We start from the raw sequence: 12,906 nt of genomic DNA on the forward strand, positions 1-12,906 counted from the left end.
TGACTTAATTTCAGCAGGAAATGACCTAAAAATGACCTGATATCAACAGGAAGTGACGAAATTTGAACAGGAAGTGACCTAATTTAAACAGGAAGTGACCCAGTACTGACCTAAAATCAACAGGAAGTGACCAGATTTCAACAGGAAGTGACCTAATATCAACAGGAAGTGACCCGTTTTCAACAGGAAGTGACCTGATTTCAACAGGAAGTGACCTGAAATCAACAGGAAGTGAGTATGCTAGTGCTAAGTTAGCATGTTAATGTTAGCTTAGGATGATAATGCTAGGTTAGCATGTTAATGCTAATGCTAAGTTAGCATGCTAATGTTAGCTGAGCATTCTAATGCTAAGTTAGCATGCTAATGTTAAGATAGCATGCTAATGTTAGCTTAGCATGCTAATGCTAATGTTAACTTAGCATGTCAATGCTAAGTTAGCATGCTAATGCTAGTTTGTCATGCTAATGCTAAGTTAGCATGCTAATGCTACGTTAGCATGCTAATGCTAAGTTAGCATGCTAATGCTAATGCTAAGTTAGCATGCTAATGCTAAGTTAGGATGCTAATGCTAATGTTAGCTTAGCATGCTAATGATCATGCTAAGTTAGCACGCTAATGCTAATGTTAGCTTAGTATGCTAATCCTAATGCTAAGTTAACATGTAGGAAGTGACCCAGAACGGACCAGTGCATTCGGCTTTCCACCTTGCAAGAGTCAGCAGTCACATCCAAAATTTCTGCTGGAATTTTTCTAGTTATTATTATTATTGCCCGAGCAGCGACTGCTGTGAGGTCCCTATTGTTTTTCGTTCGAATGTCATTATTATTATTATTATTATTATTATTATTATTATTATTATTATCATCATTATTATTATTATTAATTTCCGTAAACGATTTCATGCTGACAGGTGAACCCGGTCGCGGCTTGATAGAGTGGCGTTGGTGTCAGTGAGAATGATGGTGACGTCATGTGATGGAGCTTGGTTGGCAGCCTGGTAGAACTGGGTCAAATCATCCTTCACATCATCATCAGCAACATCCATGGGGGCATAGGCAACAATCACTGTCATCTTCCCATGGTGGTGGAGGGAAGCGAGCGGATAGTAGTCTGTCGCTTAGAGGAGTCCAGCTGATGAGGGACCTCCGGAGGGCTTTTGGAATGGCAAGAGCCACGCCGTCAAGGCCGGTCCAACTCGGGGCCACTCCAGATGTCGTAATAGTTGCCTGCTGTTATTTCGCCATTGCCTTGCCATTGCACCTCACAGAGCCCTGCCAGGGTAATGTTATAACGACGGAGCTCTCGGGACAGCAGGGTGGCAGCTCCGGGGCGAAGGAGTGTCTGGACATTCCATGTGGCAACACACGTCCCATGACGAAGGTCAATCTGTGATCGTTGATCAGGGGCAGGCTGGCGTTCGTTACCGTGTTGGTCAGTCCGGCTTCTTTCTCTGGTCAGTTTCGTAACAAAGGGGTTTCTCCTGGGTGGGTTGTTAGCCCTTCGCAGGATAGTTGGTGGGTGGGGCTGCCACCTCACAGCGTACCGACACGCTAGGGTCTTTGTCTGGAACCTACCCTGGAGATGGGGCCCACCTTGGGTGACCCTACCAGGAGCAAGCTCCGAATGGTATCGCTCTCCAGGGTCATTGGAACACACAAGCCCCCTCGCCACATCAAGGCCAGACTCGTTAAACGGGTCTCTAACGCAGCCCGATATTTCCTACAATATTTTATTGGAACATGAGGTTTGCCTGCAACAGCAGTGGAAATAATTTCGCATAACTTAACTCGTGAACATTATTTTGTTTAGCTCAGTAAAAGTCTGTGCTTTTTTTTTTTCTTCACCTGCTCCACGGCCGATGTTCCCCTGCTCTTTTCATCCATATCATTTGAACTACGGATGCACGATAATGCTATTTTCTACCGATACCGATAAAGTAATAATTTAGAAAGTGCTGATGTCGATAATTGATAAGTAATCCAATAATTGTTTGTAAAATTAATTTGAATACAAATATACTTTGAGGTCCGACTATAAGTCTAACGTACAAATACATTGAAACATCGTGTAAAATTTACGCAATGTATGTAACGCACCATGAAGCTGAATTTTATTGATATGAGGCAGCCACAACCACAACAGATGGACCAACTTGGCATTAGGGGTGTGCCAAAAAATCGATTAATAAAAGAATTGAGATTCTCACTTATTAATTAAACAAAAAAAGAAAAAAAAAGGCACTTTAATGTCTATTTGTCTTGCAAAGCAGACTGGAGTAGATCATAATGTTGTGCATATCTGTAAATTGAAGCAGAAATAATTTGTCAATCAAATCATTTTGAATTGAAAATTGTTTGAATCGATTCTGAATCGAATCGTAGACCCAAAAATCGTAATCGAATCGAATCGTGAGACAGTCAAAGATTCCCAGCCCTACTTGGCATGACGATTATTATCGCCCGATTTCTTTATTATCTGGTTTATCGGTATGAAATCAAATTGGTCAATAATTGCCGATAATTTTCACCAATTTCTTTTTTATCTGGTTTATCTGTATGACATCAAATTGGTTGATAATTGCCGATAATTTTCTGCAAATTTCTCTATTATCTGGTTTATCTGTATGACGTCAAATTGGTCGATAATTGCCCATAATTTACAGCAAATTTCTTTATCTGATTTATCTGTATTATGTCAAATTGGTCGATAATTGCTGATAATGTTAAGCAGTTTTTTTTGTTTTCTGGTTTATCTGTATGACGTCAGATTGGTTGATAATTGCAGATAATTTTCAACAAATTTCTCTATTACCTGGTTTATCTGTATGGTGTCAAATTGGTTGATAATTCCCTATAATTATCGGTGGATTTCTCTATTATCTGGTTTATCGGTTTGACGTAAAATAGGTCGATAATTGCCGATAATTATCGGCCACCGATATTATCGTGCATCCCTAATTTGAACTGTCCAAGCCAAGCTGGCATTCTCCAGTGCGTGTGGATCTGCCATAAAATTTCACGAGTGGCAAGTCACGCCAACATTGAACCATATTTACAATTTAATATGGACCAACATGGATGAAATATTGCGATTCACGAGCGGCTTGCAAAGCTATTTCTGAATGGAGAGCTCTGCTGCTGGAGCTCTCATTCAAGTGAATGGGAACACACTACGATGTGCACTCGCGATTTTTTTTTGAAAACCACAAACATTACAAATCCATCTACAAGTACCTTTTAAATAGTAAATATAGTTCAGCGTTGTTGTAAAACATTGTTAGGTGTATTGTTTATACTGTATTTTTATGACTTTGGCCTCTGCCTACCTCGCATAAAACAAGGAAATGGGCGTGTGCCACGGTGTTGCTTGTTGCGTTGCTGTCGGACAATCAGATGACAGGTGACGACACGGCCCCACTAGTCCCCAGATGAACGGCATTGCAGAACCACTGCCGAAAGGCTTCCAAACAGCGGTTATAACGGAAACACTCGACCCCGAAAAAGTCCCAGAGAGACACTAACATCCGGTGACAAAAAATGCTGCTTCGGTGTGGAACCGGTCCGGTGGAAATGCGCCATATGTTTATATGTAAATTGAAGCCTGTGCGGTGCCCGTGCACGCGTAGGCTGTGCCCGATCAGGAAGTTGCCAGCCAATCACATTGCAGCGGGTCATGTTTCACTCAAATACTATTGGATTGAGTCGGCGCGCGGTGGCGGCTCTAGTTTCTACGAGAGAGCAAGCGAAGGACAGGGCGACTTCGAACGTATGTTTTAAACATAACTGCATTTTTGTTCACCAGCACACTAGTGTTGCACGGGGTACTGGTACCAGTCATCCTCATGATATTTTGGCGTCAAAAACGGCTCTGTATGATTTTTTTTTTTTTAGTCCTAGTACTTAAAAAAATAAATACAAGACAGCCCGCTAACTCTGTTTTAAAGGCAGGTACACATACACGCATAGCCGCCTACCAATGGAAAACGTCTGCGGCACGCCTCTTTCAGTGTGCTTGCGAGAGGGCACAGGAAAATGGCTTCACCGCACGCACTTAACACGGAAGCGCTCGCTGGCCGCACGCACTCCTCATTGAGAAGCACGACGCACTAATTAAGTGTCATATGGAAGTTTTTTTTTCCATTCACCTCGCTAACAAGTATTGTGCCAAAGTTGTACAAGCCGCGGGAGCGCGCACGCAGAGAGGAATCCACGCGACAGCACTGCCTACGGACAAGAGCAAATGATTTTCACGGAGAACCAACAATCCTCCAGTGGACTCAAGGTGCGTTCACTGAACAGGCAACACAGTAGGAAATTACAGTAATACATAGAAAAAGCTAAGACGACGGTCAGAGTGACAGGTTGTGGCGCATTTTTGACACATCCCTTAAATAATAAGTGGCGTGTGAATGATTTTGTTACCAGTTTGTAGTATTTGATTGATTATGTACATTGAGTCATTGGAGTGCCACTGTATGGCCAATATATCAAACGGATGACATCAAATGCAATCAAATACAGTACTTCAACAATATGGAATGCAATGTGAAAGCACATACAGTATACACATTAATATATATAGTAGCCTATGTACATAAAATAACATGTATACATCCTACTGTTTTTGAATTAATAAAAAATAATCATTTGAAGTATTTTTGTTAGTTTTAATGATGCTTTTGCTGATGTTTTAGATTTTTGTCGAGGTACCGTTTCAGTAACGGTATTGAGGTATTTTATGCAGGTATAGTATCGAAATCAAAATTTTGGTATCGTGACAACACTACAGCACACACTTGAAAGTTGCCCGCATTTGCGAGTGAAATGCTCGCACTGTCGAGCCCTGACTTTGTATTGACCATTTTTTAAGCAGACAAATAACATCCGCCACGCAGCCACGAGATGGTGCACTAACAGAAGAAATAACGATCATACCACAGCCACAATACTGCATGTGTCTGCACAGTCAGTGTATAAAACATGGACGGTCCAAACATGGTATTGGCGTAGCTTCTGAAAATAGAAAATACAAGTTGACCTATTTTTCCGACTGTCGCCTTTTTCCCAGCCCTCGATTCAATTTGGTTAGAGTCAATGCATTCATGTACTGAATCAAAACTGGTTTCTACGATTCTATTTTTTTTCTTTTTTGTTACACCACTAGTTAGCTTATTTAATAATTATTGAGAATCGTTAATTGGTGCATAATTGTTTTATTGTGCAGCAACTTCAATGTAAGATTTGATTAACTTTTTCAAAATTTCTCCCACCCATTTCTTTGTGATGCTCAATTAGCACATTAATCCAAGTAAAGACAAGGCTGACTTTAGAAGGAGACAGATATAAAACTAATGTTACATAAGTTGAACGCATTCATCGATATTATTTTACCTCCTTCTTCAAAGCACAGTGGAGCACAACAGGAGGACCTATAATCCTGTTATCACGCTGATAGAGGTCAGAGTAATCTGAAGATTCAAAGTCAATGAGGACAAACACCGTCTCAAAATCATTTTCCTCTTCATTCCTGAACTCTTGGATGTTGTCAGTTATTAACAACGGAGTAGCGATTTCCTGAGAATGAAAGAAAGACAATAATCACAACATGTAGTGATTTAGTGCACAAAATTACCGTCAACATCAATGTAAATTCAAACCAAATCCTTACCTTTAGTTTGGCTCCTTAAAATTAGTTTCAGTGTTTAAGCCCCACACAATTAATTATAAATGGATTGATCAAAGTTTCAAATTGAGTGTCCTAATTTTTTAACTTTTTTTTTGGGTGGGGTTTGTTTGTTTTCATGCAATTTTGTACTCAGTATTTGTCATTTGTTGTGCCCTTTTTTATGTATGTAATGTCAGTTTTCTAAGGTATAATCAAGGGCAATCTTGATGTTGGACAATACTCTGAGCTAGCCTGGACAATTTCTATGTCATGAGAATAATTTTTTTTTTGTAAGTTGTTGTTTCTTTTTCTCTTTGAAAAATATCAATAAATATATTGCTGGTAAAAAAAAAAAAAAAAAAGTACCATATTGACAATGGACTTGGTCATTTTCTCTTCTGGACATGATTCGGCTCCTCTTGTCTTTACCACAGGTACCTCCATTACTCTTACAGCCTGGAAAAAAAAAGGTACGTGGATGTCAAAGACTGGCATCGGAAGACATAATAGGAGATAGGGATGCATGGTTAACCGTTAACAATTTGGTATCAGGGTACTGCGTCAGTTAAAACGATACTGCGTTTTGTATGGTACCGGTACTTTTGTACGGTACCGGCAAAAGAAAAGCCCACGAAGCAGGAGTTACCATATAGCAAATAAAGGTGTATTTGACCCATACGTTCAGAGGCAGACATCAAGAAGGAGACCATGAAACGAATGATGGCTGCAGAAAAATTAACAGTGCGGTAGCTGGTGGAGAAAACAGGACAGTGATTCAGTTATAACTCACTCAGCAGCGGCGCTCCACCACTCCTTAATTCAAGCTCTTTAGAGCAAGCGAAGAAGAAGAAAAAAAAGACAGCAGGGGGAAGAAAAAAAAAATGCCCCTTCGCGCGCTGAGCCAAACGGCTTTCCGGACGACAACCAATCTTTCACATTCGTTCTACCCCTCCGTGAGCCGGCACATTATCGTGGTGGAGGGGTTTGTGTGTCTCAATGATCGTAGGAGATGTTGTCTGGGGATTTATGCCCCTGGCAGGGTCACCCCTGGCAAACAGGATCTAGGTGAGGGGCCAGACTAAGCACAGCTCACGCTACCCCTTATGATGAAAAACAAAAATGGAAACACTGTTCCCTTGCCTGGACGCAAGTCACCGGGGCCCCCCTCTGGAGCCAGGCCTGGAGGTGGGGCTCGTTGCCGAGCGCCTGGTGGCCTGCACCCATGGGGCCCAGCCGGGCATAGCCCAAAGAGACGTGGGTCCCCTTTCCCATGGGCTCACCACCGGTGGGAGGGGCCAAAGGGGTCGGGTGCAGAGTGGGCTAGGTGGCAGCCAAGGGCGGAGACCTTGGCTGCCACCAATCCCCGGCTACAGAAGCTCTTGGGACATGGAATGTCACCTCTCTGGCGGGGAGGGACCCCGAGCTGGTTTGTGAGACCTAGAGATTCCAACTAGATATAGTCAGACTCGCCTCCACACACAGCTTGGGCTCTGGTACCAGTCCTCTCGAGAGGGGTTGGACTCTTTTCCACTCCGGAGTTGCCCACGGTGAGAGGCGCAGAGCAGGTTTGGGTATATTATTGCCCCCCGGCTCAGCGCCAGTGCGTTGGGGTTCACCTCGGTAGACGAGAGGGTAGCCTCCCTCCGTCTTTGGGTTTGGGGACGGGTCCTGGCTGTTGTTTGTGCATATGCACCAAACAACAGCTCAGAGTACCCACCCTTTTTGGAGTCCTTGGAGGGTGTGCTGGAGAGCGCTCCACCCAGGGCCTCCCTCCTTCTGCTGGGGGACTTCAACGCTCACGTGGGCAATGACAGTGCGACCTGGAGGGGCGTGATTGGGAGGAACGCCCCCCCCGATCAGAACCCGAGTGGTGTTTTGTTATTGGACTTCTGTGCTCGTCACGGCCTGTCCTTAACGAACACCATATTCAAACATAAGGGTGTCCATATGTGCACTTGGCACCAGGACACCTTAGGCCGCAGTTCGATGATCAACTTTGTACAGTGTTCCCTCGTTTTCCGCTGGAGTTAGGTTCCAAAAAATACCCGCAATAAATGAAATCCGCGAAGTAGTTAGCTTTATGTTTTACAACTCTTATAAATGTTTTAAGGCTCAAAAATCCCCGACCGCACAATTTATACACTTTTCTCACTGAGGCATTTACATGTTCACCCATTTCTCTCTTGTTCAAACATTGACAATGTTCAAACCTTCATAAATTTTATAAAATGGGTATATGACTGTAAAAAAAAAAAGCAAAATTGCACTTAAAAAAAATCTGCGATACAGCGAGACCGCGAAAAGTGAACCGCGTTATAGCGAGGGAAGACTGTAGTCGTGTCAACGGATTTGCGGCTGCATGTTTTGGACACTCGGGTGAAGAGAGGAGCTGTCAACTGATCACCACCTGGTGGCGTGTTGGCTCCGATGGTGGGGGAAGATGCCGGTCCGACCTGACAGACCTAAGCGTATTGTGAGGGTTTGCTGGGAACGTCTGGCGGAATCCCCGGTCAGAAAGAGTTTCGCCCACCTCCGGCAGACCTTCTCCCTTGTCCCGGGGTAGACGGGGGACATTGAGCCCGAGTGGGCCATGTTCCGCGCCTCCATTGTTGAAGCAGCCGATCAGAGCTGTGGCCGTAAGGTGGTCGGTGCCTGTCGCGGCTCCAATCCTCGAACCGTAAGGGATGCCGTCAAGCTGAAGAAGGAGTCCTATCGGGCCTTTTTGGCCTGTAGGACTCCAGAGGCAGCTGACAAGTACCGCCTGGCCAAGCGGAACGCGACTTAGGCGGTCGCTGAGGCAAAAACTCAGACAAGGGAGGATTTCGGTGAGGCCATGGAAAACGACTTCCGCACGGCTTCGAGGAAATTCTGGTCCACCATCCGGTGTCTCAGGAGAGGAAAGCAGTGCACCATTAACACTGTGTAAAGTGGAGATGGGCTGCTGTTGACCTCGACTCGGGACGTCGTGAGTCGGTGGGGGTAATACTTCAAAGACCTCCTCAATTCCTTTGAGAAAGCAGTCTGGGGACTCTGAGGTGGGCTCTTCTATCTATTGGGGGCAAAGTCACTGAGGTGGTTGGAAAGCTCCTCGGTGGGGAGGGGTGAGTTGGGGCGGGGAGCCATCAGGGGGGATGGACTGCAGTGCCTGGCAGCGCTGTGGTCCCCCCCCATCTGTGTCCCTGCCCCACCACTTTGTCCCTCCATTTCCTTTTTTAATGCACCACACATATACATATTCATTTTTTGGGGGGGATGCGGGTGTATCGGAGAAAGGGAAATTTTTTCCCTCTGCTCCGACTCACCTGCTCCCAATTTTAATGCACCACACGCACACACTTGTATATACACTGGGTGGGGCCACATTCACGGTGTAAGGTTAGAGCTCGCCAGTCGGCGAGCTGGCGGACTCAGTAACAGGGTTAGGTGTCACTAGTACGCTGGCGTGATGACCGGGGCCTCTTCCCACCGGGCTCGGTGTTCTGGTGTTCCGCCTCTCCCCCGGTGCTTCCTCCTCTGCTTCCCCCCTCCGGCCGCTGTGCTCCTTTCGCACGGCTAGAGGTGGGGTGGGCACGTCTTCCCTCTCTGCGCTGCTGCCCGGTGCCGGTTTCCGCGGGGGGCTCGTGGGGGGCGGGGTTCGCGGGGGGGTTGGCGGTCGTCGGGGGGGGTGGCGGCTTGTTTGGTGGAGGTATGGGTGGGTGGGGGGTTGGGTGTTGGGGGTCGGGGTGTGTTCGGGGCTTTGGGGGCCGGGGGTGGCGGGGCCTGGGTCGTGGCGGGTGGCGGGTTTGGGTGGGGTGCGGGGGGGTCGTGGGGGGATGGAGGCTGGGGACCGGTGGGGCGCTGTGGGGACCCGCCGGGCCTCGTTCTGCGGCCTTGGGCTCGGGGGTGTGGGCCGGGGCTGGGGCGGGGGTGTTCCGGGCGTCTGGGTCGGCTCGCCGACCGGTGTCCGCTCGGGTGGCGTGGGGGTGGCCTTGGTGCTGCCGCGGCCTGGGGATTCCGTGGGGGGGGGGGGGGCGGTGCTCGCTTTGCTGGACCGCGGTTGACGGCTTCTTTCTTTGTTGGTGGTCCTTATGCATGCCAGATCCATCGCACCAGCATCTACTGAAACTCAAACAGAATTTGCCTCTCCCTCCCACAGCCCCTTGAATCAGTGGGTGCTGGTGTCTGTGGATCTCACTTTGCTTTATCTATCCTTCCCTCCTTCCTCTCTTTAGTTTTTCCTCTGGTCACTTGAGATCTCAATTTATTGGAAGTTTGAGGTTTCTGGGGTTGGCATAAGACTCTGGTTTTGTAACCACGCAGGAGGGGTTTGGTTGGTGCTGGATTTCACTTTGATGGATTGGATGTACTGGCTTCTATGGATCTCACTCTGCCTCATCGACCCTTCCCTCCTTCCTCTCTTTAGTTTTTCCTCTGGTCTCTTGAGATCTCGCTAATTTGTTGGAATTTAGAGGCTTCCGGGGTTGGCGTAAGACTTTGATTTTGTCACCATGGGGAAGGCAGGAAGTGTTTGGTCGGTGCTGGATTTCACTTTGATTTATCTTTCTTTTCTCTTTATTTTTTATGACCTTTTCTCTGGTCTCCTTACCATTTGAACCTCACGACTCTGGCAAGATTCTGAAGTACCTGGTTAAGGCGAAGGGTAATGGGATATTTATAAGGTTTTAGGTGAATTAATAAGTTTAAATTTATACGTATTTGCACGCACACGCACACGCATACGCATACGCACGCACGCAAACGCACGCACACATACACACAAGGAAAAAATAAATAAATAAATAAATAAAAAAAAGAAGAAAAAAAAAAGGGAAAGCTCCTCGGTGGCAGGGCCCCGGGGGTAGATGAGATCCGCCCGGAGTTCCGAAAGACTCTGGATGTTGTGGGGCTGTTGTGGTTGACAAGCCTCTACAATATCGCGTGGACATCAGGGACAGTGCCTCTGGATTGGCAGACCGGGGTGGTGGTCCTCCTTTTTTAAGAAGGGGGACCGGAGGGTGTGCTCCAACTACAGAAGGATCACACTCCTCAGCCTCTCTTCAGGGGTGCTGGAGAGGAGGGTCCGTCGGGAAGTCGAATCTCGGATTCAGGAGGAGGAGTGTGGTTTTCGTCCTGGCCGTGGACCAGTGGACCAGCTCTTCACTCAGCAGGATCCTCGAGGGTGCGTGGGAGTTTGCTCAACCAGTCCACGCGTGTTCTGTAGATTTTGAGAAGGCATTCAACTGTGTCCCTTGGGGAGTCCTGTGGGGCGTGCTTCGGGAGTACGGGGTACCGAGCCCCCTGATACGGGCTGTTCGGCCCCTCTACGACTGTTGTCAGAGTTTTGGTCCGCATTGCCGGCAGTAAGTCGGATTCGTTTCCAGTCAGAGGTGGACTCCGCCAAGGCTGCCCTTTGTCACCGATTCTATTCATAACTTTTATGGACAGAATTTCTAGGCGCCGTTGAGGGGGTCCGGTTTGCTGACCTCAGGATTGCATCTCTGCTTGTTGCAGATGATGTGGTGCTGTTGGCTTCATCAAGCCGTGATCTCCAACTCTCACTGGAGCGGTTTGCAGCCGAGTGTGAAGCGGTTGGGATGAAGATCAGCACCTCCAAATCCGAGACCATGGTCCTCAGTCCGAAAACGGTGGCGTGCCCTCTTCGGGTCGAGGAGTTCAAGTATCTTGGGGTCTTGTTCACGAGTGAGGCCAGGATGGAGCGGGAGATCAACAGGCGGATCGGTGCAGCGTCCGCAGTTATGAGGACTCTGTATCGGTCCGTTGTGGTGAAGAAAGTGCTGAGTCGAAAGCGAAGCTCTTGATTTACCAGTCGATCTACGTTCTTACCCTCACCTATGGTCACGAGCTTTGGATCGTGACCCAAAGAACAAGATCCAGGATACAAGTGGCTGATATTAGTTTCCTCCGCAGGGTGTCCGGGCTCTCCCTTAAAGATAGGGTGCGAAGCTCGGTCATCCGGGAGGGACTCTGTGTCGAGCCACTGCTCCTCCACGTTGAGAGGAGTCAGCTGAGGTGGCTCGGGCATCTGGTTAGGATGCCTCCTGGACGTCTCCCTTGAGAGGTGTTCCGGGCATGTCCCACCGGCGGGAGGTCCCGGGCACGATCGCAAGACACGCTGAAGAGACTACGTCTCTTGTTCAATACGAGTTATATATTTATTTATTTTTTTAGCTTTCTTTATGTCACCAACCTTTCCACAATGACATATTTATCGTATCGTGCGGTTCATATCGTGATATTGTCGGGCTGTGCAATTAATGGAAATTCAATTACGATTTCGATTATTACCCTCCACGATTACAAAATAGGCATAATCGTACAAAAACGATTATTAATACTAGGGCTGAAACGAAATTTCTGCCTCGGCTTGCCGCTGAGATCGTCGTAGTCAAGCTAATGGCAGTATGCATGACAGTACACGGGGCTGTGAGAAACCTAATTTCAAAATAAACCTTACTTTACCAAGTAGTATATGTAGTTCAATGCATTGTAACACTTTTATTTTGAAGTTGTTAACAGAAGCGTGTCATCGGGGCTTAAGATGTGCGCCTCTTTTTGGAGTTTGTGAACAATGGCAATGTAAATGCACCAAACTGTTAGGCCAGATGTCAGTAAGACAACTTAGTCCTGAAGTTACGTTCAAGCCCTAGGTAAGAGGCTAAGACATAATTATGCTGACGTTGTATTGTTCGGCGCCTGTTGCCAGCGTTTAGCCGTGACTGCTAGCTATCAGCGACTAACAGCAGTGTTAGCCGTCATTCCCCCCTTTCCCACTATAATGCGCCGATCATTCGCTTTAGGAGGGAGCGTCGTCTTCCCACATTACCGTCAATCAAACAAGTGGCTCGTTAAGGTCTGAAACAAGAGAAAAAAAATTTGTTTGAATTTTTGCACAAATTCGTTGGCCGCTAGTTGATACATTTACGAAAAACTATCGAACACCTTATGGGCCGCGGGATGAATGATGAGGACGCTGTATAGACACCGATCTAGTATCTACACTCATAGATACCTATGGTAGAGGTTCCTCTTAGCCAATGGGATGCCAGAAACATGCACAAACACCGATCTAGTATACGCTCATAGATACCTATGGTAGAGGTTCCTCTTAGCCAATGGGATGCCAGGACGATGCACAAACACCGATCTAGTATTTACGCTCATAGGTACCTATGGTAGGAAATAGCCATAGCCGAAAGTATGTTGCGTTCGGTAATGTATTTTTACCTTTCGTATCTAGAAATT

The 12,906-nt window shown here is 46.7% G+C and overlaps 1 protein-coding gene across 3 annotated transcripts in view; it reads right to left on the minus strand.

Moving 5' to 3' along the window:
* The window catches only part of ect2 (epithelial cell transforming 2), a 334,206-nt gene that overhangs the window by 287,587 nt on the left and 33,713 nt on the right, over positions 1–12,906 (minus strand). For all 3 annotated transcript variants that reach the window (XM_077534330.1, XM_077534329.1, XM_077534331.1), the window contains exons 4-5: positions 6,031–6,120; positions 5,391–5,573 (exon numbers count right to left, since the gene is read on the minus strand). In XM_077534330.1, coding sequence (XP_077390456.1) covers positions 5,391–5,573; positions 6,031–6,120 — 273 coding nt within the window. The remainder of the gene's footprint in view (positions 1–5,390; positions 5,574–6,030; positions 6,121–12,906) is intronic.

Source organism: Festucalex cinctus, chromosome 10 (assembly GCF_051991245.1).
Source record: "Festucalex cinctus isolate MCC-2025b chromosome 10, RoL_Fcin_1.0, whole genome shotgun sequence".
In the NCBI taxonomy this organism is placed as follows: domain Eukaryota; kingdom Metazoa; phylum Chordata; class Actinopteri; order Syngnathiformes; family Syngnathidae; genus Festucalex; species Festucalex cinctus.